Source organism: Pteropus vampyrus, unplaced genomic scaffold (assembly GCF_000151845.1).
Source record: "Pteropus vampyrus isolate Shadow unplaced genomic scaffold, Pvam_2.0 Scaffold113, whole genome shotgun sequence".
NCBI lineage: Eukaryota > Metazoa > Chordata > Mammalia > Chiroptera > Pteropodidae > Pteropus > Pteropus vampyrus.
This window is the reverse complement of record NW_011888894.1, coordinates 1,718,700-1,729,659: the sequence shown is the minus strand read 5'-3', so window position 1 is coordinate 1,729,659 and position 10,960 is coordinate 1,718,700. Positions and strand designations below refer to the sequence as shown.

The following is a 10,960-nucleotide window of genomic DNA, read 5'->3' as shown; positions in this document are numbered from 1 at the left end:
AATCTCTTAAGAGGCCTTATCCAAATAATTCAATGGAAATAAATTCTGTGTTGGAAGCTCACTATTTGCAATAAAGGAAAATGTAGTGTAAGGCAGGACACTGAACCCGGTTTAGCACTGATGTTTCAGAAAAGCCTCATTATGAGGCAGTCTCCCATGTGGCCACTCCTTTAGTCCATTTTCCACTCAGCCATCAGAGTTTTCCTAAAGTCCAAGCCTGATCATGACTCAGCAGCTCCAACCCCCTGACACGATAAAGTCTAGCCTCTCCACGCTTTCTACCAGCCCTGCCCACCCATGAAACGAGCCACGCCATCCCCGCCCACCCCTCACACTTCACGCTCCGCAGGACAGAACTGCTCAGTGCAGGCAGCACGGAGGTTCATGCTTCCGTGCATTTGCACACGCTCTTCCCTCATCACGGGATGTTCTGCCAACGCTTTTGTCCTCTTGGAAAATTCCTCTGTTTTGAAAACCTAATTCAACCATCGCTCCTTTCAGGAAGGTTTCTCTGGCCCAGAAGACAGTAAACCGTTGCTTCCTCATGCCACCTCCACACCCTTGCCCATTTTGTCACTTGTCTATGTGCCTCCTTTACTTATGAACTTCCCGCAGGCTGGGACTAAGTCCTGCCCCCAGGCCTAGCCCGTGATGCATGCTCATTCACGTTTTTTAAATGCATGAATAATGAACAAATGGATAAATACGAGGTGGGCCCATAGCATAAATTACAAGGATGCTGCCCAAATTCCAGCAAGCTCTGGCATTTTCACCTAAATGAGGCCTCATTGCTATAAAGGGAATGAAGAGAATTTGTTGAATGTAAAGAGTTAATCAAACCATCTCTGAGCTACAACCACTCAAACACTGGATACAAACAAATGGTTGTATCCACTCCACCAATCTCTTAACCTTGCTTGCTACTGATTAGTCTAGTCCCAATGATTATTTTCTTTTAATGTCAGTATAATGCCTGACATTTAATGGGTGCTTAACAAATATTGTGAAGGGATCAATAAATGAATGTGAAATCCACTTTTTAAAAGAAGGCATCAAAGGATTGGCTTTTAAAGGCATTTCTCGTATCACAGACTTATCTGAGGCATCAGTGCCCCTGACTGTCAGGCTGTCCAGCACAAGACCGAATCAGAAGGTAGAAGGAGAGGGGCCAGGGTGTGGGGGTGCGGGGCGGAGGGGTTAGCAGTTGGGAATCTGCACTAGAGAGACACAGCACTGGGTTTCCCATAGTCATATGTCAGTTTCCTTCCTTCTCAAGAAATAGCCCAATAATGAATGATATTTCCTGCCCCAACCAGAAGGCCCTTGCCTCTCCTTTGTCAGAGGTCCACACTGGCCTTGCCACAGTCCACGTTAACCAAGGAACTTAACATGCACTGATGAGAGAGAACACAAGTAGTTTCCTAACTTCATTTCAAGTGCTGCATTATACAGTGGAGATCAGCCACGGAAATGGTTCCTGGACTGAAACCACCATCCTTGGGGATTAACGTTTTCTGATCACCATAGCTGTTAAGAGCAAAGGCTCTGGACTCAGAGTGACTTGCGTTAAATCCAGGCTTTGACTCTCTCTAGCCAAGTTACTTGGAAAAAAGTTAATTATCCTTTTAGGGGCTCAGTTTCCTTACCCATAAAATGGGAATAATCTTCCCCACATCACAGGATTATCATGAGGGTTAAAGGGTACAATGTGAGTAAAGCCTGCCCAGTGTCTATATATATAGTAAGTGCTCGAACATGAAAAACTATGATTAAAAACTTTCAAAAATACTTTTACAATAATCAGGACAGAAAGGGAAAATATCCTTTGAAGATGTGGTGCTTTAAAGAGAATGGATTGTCTATTTAGGAGCCAACAATGCTCATTAAACAATGCCCCATGGAAGAATATGAAAATATAGTGTTGGCATTTAAAATAATAGCCGTGGCTATTACCAGGCCCCAGGATGAACAGACAGTGAAAGGGCCGGGGACAACCACGCATTTCTCTGATTAATCCCGAAGGGCTCATCTCATTCTCTGCTGGACCCAGAATGACTGAGTTGGAACCCAAAGAAGCCAAGGTCAAGGTGCCAAGGGTAAGATGCCGGTTACACTCTGTGAGCCAGTGCTCCTGGGTTTGAGGGAAGGTCAGGGGACACCTGACTGCTGGACAGAAGTGAGACGAGTAGAGCCACATTACTGTCATGCAAAGCTAGAAAAGCATAGCATTCCCTGTACTGTTTTTGATCCTCCTCATTTACCCTAAAGCCAACAGAAGATCTAAATTTCCCCAAATTTCTGTCCTGAGCACGAGACAACTATTTTCTGAGCTAAATTTGGTTTTACTTTTGAAGTGCCTGAGATAATTGAATGGGTCAAGTTCCTGGCTTCTTATATTGATGAAGTTATCTCCCATTCTGTGGCTGGCTTGGCTTGCCCTTCCTTATGTGTGCCAATTGTTACAACTCTTCCATCCGTCATTTAGGAGGTTCCATGAAGAAAGCTCAGAGTTAGTGATTGGGGAAGCACAAGCTAAGCCATCAGCCCTTGGGAACAAAGATAAACTGGTGGTGGGGCAAGTCAGTTTGTTTGGTTAGTATGAGCAGCAAGGCAGGGATCCTATGAAAAAGAGAAGAGAGACTTCTAAACATAGTGATAGCTCCATCAGAGGAGACTGGGTTCCCGTGAGGAAAAGGACGTTGTTCAGGGGGAGCCTCGACCTGATTTAGTCTGAGCCTGTGAGAGCTTGTGGCCCACTCTGGCCCTCTTGCCCGGGGCTCAGATCAGTGGGCAGCGCCCTCACGAAGGTGGCCCACAACTAGGCAGTGTTGTATAGTGGAGAGAGCCCTGGACTAGGAGCCAGGAGACCTGGATTCTAGTGCAGGCTCTGCCACTAACTACTGTGGAACCTTGGGAAAGTCACCTGATTTCTCTGGGGCAACTGTAAATGAGGGGTTGGTCGGGCGATCTCTATGTCCCCCTCAGAGTGTGGTCCAGGGTCCTACTCTATCCCTCCTTGGCCCCTTGCTTCAGGGACGGAGATGGGAGAAAGGGACATGGGGAGACAGGACGCACATGGGAGCTCCAGGGTGCTACGAATCAGGACTCCACTTTCTCCTTCTTTTTGCTCTTTTTCAGGAAAGATGGGGTTCGGAATTTCTTTTTCTTCTTTGAGGGAGACTTGGAAGGTGAGCCCTCTGGGGACATTGGGCCGCTGGTGACCGACTCGGTTTTGTCCTTAGAGGCGTCAACATCCGTGTCGGCATTGGTGGTCATCTGGCTCAAGCCTTTGCTGAGAATTTCCTCTGCTGTCTGCTCATCCTCCCTGCCGTTGACCACCACCCCTTCCGGCTGTGTTGTTTCGGGCTCTGTGGCGGCTTTGCTCGTTTCTGTCTTCTTAGCACCTTCTGGAAAAAGATTAAAAGATATGACCCATAAGATGTCATTCAGGTGAGAGCTTCTACCTGGGGTTACAAGAGCCATTTCTAGGCAATTCTACAAAGTAAGTCTGCAGCAGTGGGATGGCAGGCTGTACTGCAGGGGTAGAGGGTAGGCAGGGGTCTCATCCAAACCTGTACCCCTTCTTCATAGCCTGCCCTGGGAACGAGCCCGTGCCAGGTCGGATTCTGGGCTCTTGACTATAAAAGCAAACAGGTAATGGTGTCCAAACATGGCAGGAGGCCCAGTTAGGGCCCAGCTCGAAGCTTTTCCAGGCATAGAACAAGGGAAAAGACACAGGCAAGGACAGAGACTATAGGAAGGGGGCGTCATGTCACATACAACTGGAGGCATCTAAGAATTATAACTGGTTTGGCTTCACTACTATGGCAATACATGTTTTCATTCTCACTTCATTTCCTACACCAGTGAGGAACTTTGTAAGAATGGAGGATATCTTCTCAGTAGGCAGAGAGGGGAAGGAAGAAGGAGAATGGAATCCCTGAGTGACATGAACCCTGTGTTTCTAAGATAGAAGGATTAACCCAAAAAGGAAGGTACCTGGTTGGCCCGTTCTAACAGCCAGGGCCCCACTCCCCACTCCAGGTCTTTATCCTGCCTGGAGGGAACCTGTTAGGTGAGGCCCTACAACCACATGGAGAGAGACAGAGATGGAGACAGAGACAGAGATGATAGATAGATAGATAGAGATAGATAGATAGATAGATAGATAGATAGATAGATAATGATAGATAGATAGATAGATAGATAGATAGATGATAGATAGATAGATAGATAGATAATGATAGATAGATGATAGACAGAGAGATAGATGATTGACAGTCCCAGCCATCCCAGTGTGCCTGCTGAGCCTAGCCTTCCAGCTGCCACTGCCAAGGCACCTGACACGTGAATGCGCCATCTCTGTAGTTCCGGTTGAGTCAAGCTCCCAAATGACTGCAGCCCCAGCTGACATCAGTGGAGCAGAAGAACCATCCCACTGAGCCCAGTCAACCCACAGAAGAACTAATTTCCATAAAACTAGTTTTTACTATTCACCACGATTTAATAATTATCTATTGCTGGATAACAAACTACCCCAAAACTTAGGGGCTAACAACAGCAATTGCTTGCGATCCTGAGAACATAGTGCATGATGAGAACTAATTTATCTAAGCACATTATAAGGTCCTCTTATATTTTTTAGCTCATTTTATCCTGATAACAATGGTGTGAGTTAGAAAGGGCAAGCGTTTGTGTTGTTCCTCCATTATGCAGTGTTTTGAAGTGACTTATTTGGGATGGCTAACTTAGTAAGTGGCAGAGCTGATTTTTGATGTTAAGTGCAGGGCTCCTTCTTTGCAGGTGTAGCTGGTGCTCCTGAGGGTTCACTGGGGGATGGAGTCGGCAGGGGCAAAGACAGTCAGGAGCTGGTCAAAGAGAAGGCAATGACAGAGATGGTCAGATGTGAAGGAAGAGGATTTAAAAGACTGTCCTTCAGAGAGGCTAACAGAGTAGGAGTCAGGGAGACCGAAGAGGCGAGACGCTGAGGTGACTCAGCATAAGAGGACCTGAGAGCATGGTGCCACACAGTGAAAAAGCCAGCCCTGATCCGATGAGTGTGTTCAGTGTGAAAGTGCAGATGCTGCTCAGAGGGTCAGCCCTGTCCACCTGGAGGAGCAGGGCAAGCCATTGGGCAGCCGGCCAAAGCCATCAACCCCACTCCTCACTGGTCACCTTAGGCAGCTACAGCTTATGCCCCATCATGTGGGGTCTGCTCAGAGGAGGCCCGTGTTCCCCAGCTCTGTCTGTGTTACAGGAAGGGTCTTGGATGAAGACTTTCAGTTTTCCAACAACGCAACTTTGGTGTGTTCCCTACAGGGGCACAGATCTGTACCAGAGAGAAGCAGGATCCTGCCGGAGTGGGGATGATGTCAGGTGGTGAGTAAGCAGTTATCCCACCCATCTCACAGTCCTCCTGCCGTCTGCCCCACTGAGCAGCAGAGGTTGCTTCAAGGGGCTCCTGGGAACTAAAACGGAATCGCCAGCCCTCGTCCCACTCCTGCCACGAGCCTCTTCTCCAGCCCGGACTTCCGTGCAGTAGGTACACATGCCCTGAGGCATGCTGAAGACATCAGTCAAGCTGGGTGCTCTGTGCATCCCTATATGACAGTTGGTCTCAAGGTCATTTGGGTTCTGGCCCACAGCCTTTGAGGAGGTCATGGGCTCCTTGGAGGTGCCTGAGCATTGGGAACAGGAATGCAGAGGTGCCCTAGGGCCGTAAGCACTTCACCACGGGGAGTACCCAGGAGCTGGCCCTAGTGCCCGTTCACTGTGGGCCTTGCTGCTTCTGGGTGGTGTGCCATGGAGTACTGGTGTGTGTTTGTGCATGGGCGTGTCCTATGTGTATATATCCTTCAGAGAAGCCTTGTCCATGCACAGCACATGTGGAATTGGTCATGAATTTTATAGCCAGGAAACCTCCCGAAGGCAGGGTTGTGAGTTGCAAAAAAAAAATGGAAAGAAATGTATTTCTTTTGAAAAGTCCTCCCTCCCCCATTGCGAGAGTTGGAGTGAGTTAGTAAATAGCCTCTCTATACTTACTACAGAGACAAGTATTCAGAATCGGAGGAAAGTCCTTTGATGAAGGCACGAATGGGAAGAGAAAGGAAGACGTTGTGGAGACAGGTCGACAACACCACCACGATGAGACACAATGAACACAAACAGCTGGGGGACATCCACTTGGGGCTCTCGCCTCAAGCAGATCGGTTTCCTCTGGCAGCACCAGGCCCGCATACAAGGCAGCAATTCACCTGCGGAGGGTGCTCAGGGGTTGGGGGGTTCTAGCAGCTTCCACATAGGTGACCTTCCACCCAGGAGGGAGAAGACTCCTTGAGGCCACCAAGCCGCTGCTCCTGGCATGGCGGTACGCCTCTCCCTGGTGAGGGCTCTAGGGAGCCAGGGGAGGATTGTTTATGCCCAGGAGTGATTCCAAGAGCTCATTAAAGACACTTTCATGATCTAGGTGGAATGGGCTATAAAAGTATTATCTGTCATACACAGTATCAATCATAACCATAATCGGATCTTACATTTAAATCATGCTTTTACTCTTTCAATGTATGCTTTCACCTCCAACTTTCCTTATACATATAAGAACCTTAAAAAGGGAAAATATTAGTAGCCCTATTTGATAGACAAGGAAACTGAGGTACAAAGATCATTAGATTTTCTCAAATTAGCAGCTGAGTTATTAGTTAGCAGTTGAATTGGGCCTAGAACTCAGTTCTCTAAATTAGTAGCTAGTGAGGTGGTTCTCGACCTGGGCTACACAGTAGATTCACCTGGTGGGGTCTTAAAACTCCAGGCTGCATGCATCCCCGGCCCCACCCCCACACCATTTAACTCAACAGCTGGTGGATGGGACCAAGGCAGGCTTCAGGGCTGTTAGAACGCCCCCACGTGATTCCCAGGCACAAAGCCGAGGATGACCTCATAAGCCTCATCTGGGAATTTGTTGGAAATGCAGAGTCTCAGGTCCCACCTGGACTTGCTGACCCAGAATCTTCATTTTAACAAAATTTGTAGATGATCCTTGGGCATATTAAGGTCTGAGCAGTGGGCTAGTGCATCGGGAAAGGCCCACCAGCCAACCCAGCCTGAGTTAGAAGTGAGAGGCTCTGAGTCAGTCATTAACTTACTCGTCACTGCTTGGGCTGGGCCTAAGCTGTAAGGTGTATGGTCACAGCCTGTGAACGGAACAAGTTTATTTTGGTAACCCCTATTTCAGATTCTCTAGAAATGGCAGAGGGAAAAGCTTTTCGGGTAGGGAGACAACACCTGTTGAAAGGCTGGGTCCCTGCAGGGTGCACGCCTGGCCCGCCTTCCATGCAGACCTCTTTCTCAGCCTGTGAATGCATCTCTCTCTCTCTCCTGGCTGCTGAGGTCAGACTCACCGACTCACCATCTAAAGACTTGGAGGGAGAGACCACGGGGCTCTTTGTCTCTGATTTTGCTGGACTCTGTGCTGGAGAAGCAGGTGCAGACTTTACAGGTGAGCCAGGCTCCTCTGTGGCAGTTTCCTTTTCTCCTGAAAATACAGAAAACTACCTCAGGATAAAGGTCAAGCAGAAGAGAGACGGGCAGAAAGAGAGCATTAAAAAAATTGCTTTCTTCTATTTGGTCCTCATTGCTCCTGCCTGTAGTTACCTGCTCCCCCATCCTTTTGTTATTTCTGCTACATCCTGGGGATGCCAATGGGAGGAGTCAGAGTCACGTTCTGTTTCCTCCATCAAACACATCCACTGATGAAATATTACCCCTGACAAGGGCAGCAAGAGAGTTTCCACCCGTGATTTGTTGGCATGTAGCTCCTTTATGATTTAATTTATCTAATTTACATGTTCAGTCCAAACAATGCCTAGGGATTCAAAGCACCATATTTTTCTACCTACTTTTTCAGTTGGCCCATTAGAACTCCAAAGAAGCCAGCAAGGGTTTTGCTAGTGCCGGCTTGGCCCCCAGGAAGACAGCTGACTCTGGGTGGGGAGGGGGATGGTGGAGGAAGACCCTGCCCTGAGGGAGTGAAAGCCTAGCCTGGTGGACAAAACTAAGAGCTGAGTTCTAGGTCTTAAGCCCTGATTGCGCCTGAGGCAAAGAGAAAGGACAGCTCAGTGTGGGGGTGGGGAGAGATAGAGCAGGCTTCCTAGGAGGGGGTTTGAGGTGGAGCCTGAAGTGTAGATACCTTTGGATCAGGCTCGTCCAGAAAGGGAAACCATGCTAGGAAAGGGCAAGGACATGAACAAGGGCATAACTATCATGAGTATGAATGTCTTTCTAGGAGTCAACATAGAGAGGTGAGCTTAACTCGAGATTCTGAAATAAAGGAGTGAAATAAAGTCGGCTAGTGGAGAGTTTTGACTGCCAGGCTAAAAAGGTTTATATAACAGATCTGACAGATAATTAATAATTATCACTATTATAATTATCTTCTCGTAGCTACCATTTATCTGGTGTTGACTGATGTAAGCCATATTTATAGGCACTATTCTAAGCACTCTGTAAGGATTAACTCTTTATACCCAGGTGAGAGGGTCAGAGGAGGTCCTGAGGACACCATGTAACATTAGGCACTGAGCAACGAGGGTCGTCATTGTGATTAATAGTATTATGCTAGTAAGAATATTATTTGGTGATTGAGCAAGAAGGTTCAATTGAGGCTAGGACAGAGAAGAGAGAGAAAGAAGCAAGTGAGGATTAAAAATGAAAGCAAGAGGAGGCTAGTTGAGCCCTGAGGGCCCAGGAGGGAAGGCCTGATTTCCAGGTCTGCCGGTTGCTCTGCTTTCTCTCATTCTCTCTCGCTCTCTCTCTCTCTCTCTCTCTCTCTCTCTCTCTCTCTCAATCTCTCTCCACCCCCAAACCCTCCTCTCCAGCCTGGGAGATCCTGAAGCACCGGGGTTCTTTACCTTCGAGTTCTAGTTTCTTCCTCTCCACCTCTTTCTTGTACTCCTCCAGCTCCTGGTCAGTGAGTTGGCTGAAGGGGTTGGGCACCGTCTCCTCTGACTCGTCTTTGGTGTCTGCGTCGCCCTTGGCCATCAGCTGGCTCTCTGTAGACTGAAAGTTAACCACAGTGTGTGTTGCTCTCTGATCGCCGGGGTTGGGGCCCAGGCCCGAGCTTCCTTTCAGACTCATGTGGCTGCCAGTGGTCTTGCTAGGGACAGCGTGGCATGCAGCTTCTTGGAAACAGCCCAGGGCCTCGGGGTAGGGCTGTTCCTTTCTCCCCACGGCTACCTCACCCCCAGACCCGGATTCTTCACAACTGCTTGGATGAATACAGGGGGTCCACCCTCTGCCCCAGAAATAAAATCAAAGGATGCTCCCAAGCAGAAGGAAGACACACCTTTATTGCAGTCCCTCCTGTGGACGCTTGCAAGCCATCACTATACAAATACAGTCAGTGGCCCAAAGTCAGTCAGCCAAATTCCAGCCAGCAAAGCATTGGCTCAGTCAGCATCATGCCAGCTCTTCCCCACCCTGCACCTCCCTCTCCCGCAAAGCAGCACAAGCTACAGCACACAGCAGTAAAACAGACAGCGGCTTCAGCATTCTCAGTCCAAAGTGTTAGGCCTGTTTTGCACACAGTCATAAATCACAAGGGGACCAAGGTCCTGAATCTCAGATCTTCAACCTGCCTAGACTGCAGGTCCCTGCGGGGATATTGGCAAAAGCACTGTTTAACCACCTCCATGGAGCCCCTAGCTCTTGGGAGCTCACCAGCTGAGTAAACTCGTGTAAGCTTCAGGAATTCTCTGACCCCTCTAGCTCAAGACAGGGACTAAAATTCAGACTCCATAGTCCTTTTTCCTAATCCAGCATCCTCATCTTGACCTTTGAGAATGCAGTGCTTTGGAGCTGAGGAGGAGCAAAGAAAGGGAAACCCAGGGGCAGGCGAGCCCTGGGCAGCTGGCCCACACCACACATGCCTGGCCATCTTCCTCTGGCCCATCAGACCTCCTGACGAGGGGCTCACGGGCTCCTCCCAAAAGAGGGGCAGTACTGGACATATCTTAAGGAATCATAGGTTCAAAAGAGAGTCCAAGACCAGAATTCCAAGAAGAGGGACTCCAAGGAGAGCATTTGGTATAAATGGCAAAGTTTTTAACAATTTTGCTCATTGCCTTGAACTCTCACATCGCCCCAGTATCACAGGGTATTTCTATTCTTGAACCCGTGGCACATTTGGTGTTCCTCATCTTGGCTGAGTTGAGATAAGATGGAGGTGAGTGTGATGACATAACCTTCACACTTTGCCGGCCAATGGGCACCCACACGCTGTGGGCACCCACACGCTGTGGGCTGCAGCCTGATCTGAAATCATTGCATCATGTCGATTTGCTCAGCAGAGAAGATGGTTTCTGTATTTTACCCCTTCTTGCTGCTAAGAAAGATGCCATGCCCATTGCTAGTTTGTAGTTAGTGGCAATGATTTCCAACACAAGCCAGAAGTCTGATCTTTACTCCTTTTGCTAAGCACTAGACAAACACTGTTCTATCTCAAGCATAGAAACAATGACTTTATACTTTCTAACTCTATGTGGGGGGTGGGGAGGGCAACTACCTTCCCCTTCCCATTCTGTAGGAGCACTGGTCCTTATACACGTGCCTCCCCTCTGAGAGCACACGAGCATCTTCCTACAGCTACAGTCTCACGATGCCATATCCGCACAGAGGCCAGAAATGCTCAGGCAGGCAAGCCCGAGCAGCTGGGAGCTGCCAGCCACATTCCCCACTTTGCAGGATTCTAAGAGACGGCAGAGTGGAGCTCCACGGGAGAAGCATGGAAGTCAGCCTCACTCCCATGGGCAGGCTGGGCAGCTGCTGCCCCGCCCAGTGCCCACAGCGGGTGATTAGACACTCCCCTGGACCCCACGGCGTCCGTTTTGCAGCAAGAGCATCAGCACCCAAGATCACAGAGGGAAGTGGGCATGAGGACTCAGGGGTCCTGCTGCCCAGCCCCGGG

General features: G+C 48.9%; 1 protein-coding gene across 1 annotated transcript in view; it reads right to left on the bottom strand.

Annotated features, from left to right (window-relative positions):
* Positions 1 to 389: 389 nt before the first annotated feature.
* Positions 390 to 10,960, bottom strand: part of ADD2 (adducin 2) — a 90,642-nt gene continuing 80,071 nt past the window's right edge. Inside the window, exons 14-16 of the mRNA XM_011365559.2 lie at positions 8,907 to 9,054; positions 7,406 to 7,531; positions 390 to 3,407 (exon numbers count right to left, since the gene is read on the bottom strand). Of these exons, the coding sequence (XP_011363861.1) occupies positions 3,100 to 3,407; positions 7,406 to 7,531; positions 8,907 to 9,054 (582 nt within the window). The 3' untranslated portion in view covers positions 390 to 3,099. The remainder of the gene's footprint in view (positions 3,408 to 7,405; positions 7,532 to 8,906; positions 9,055 to 10,960) is intronic.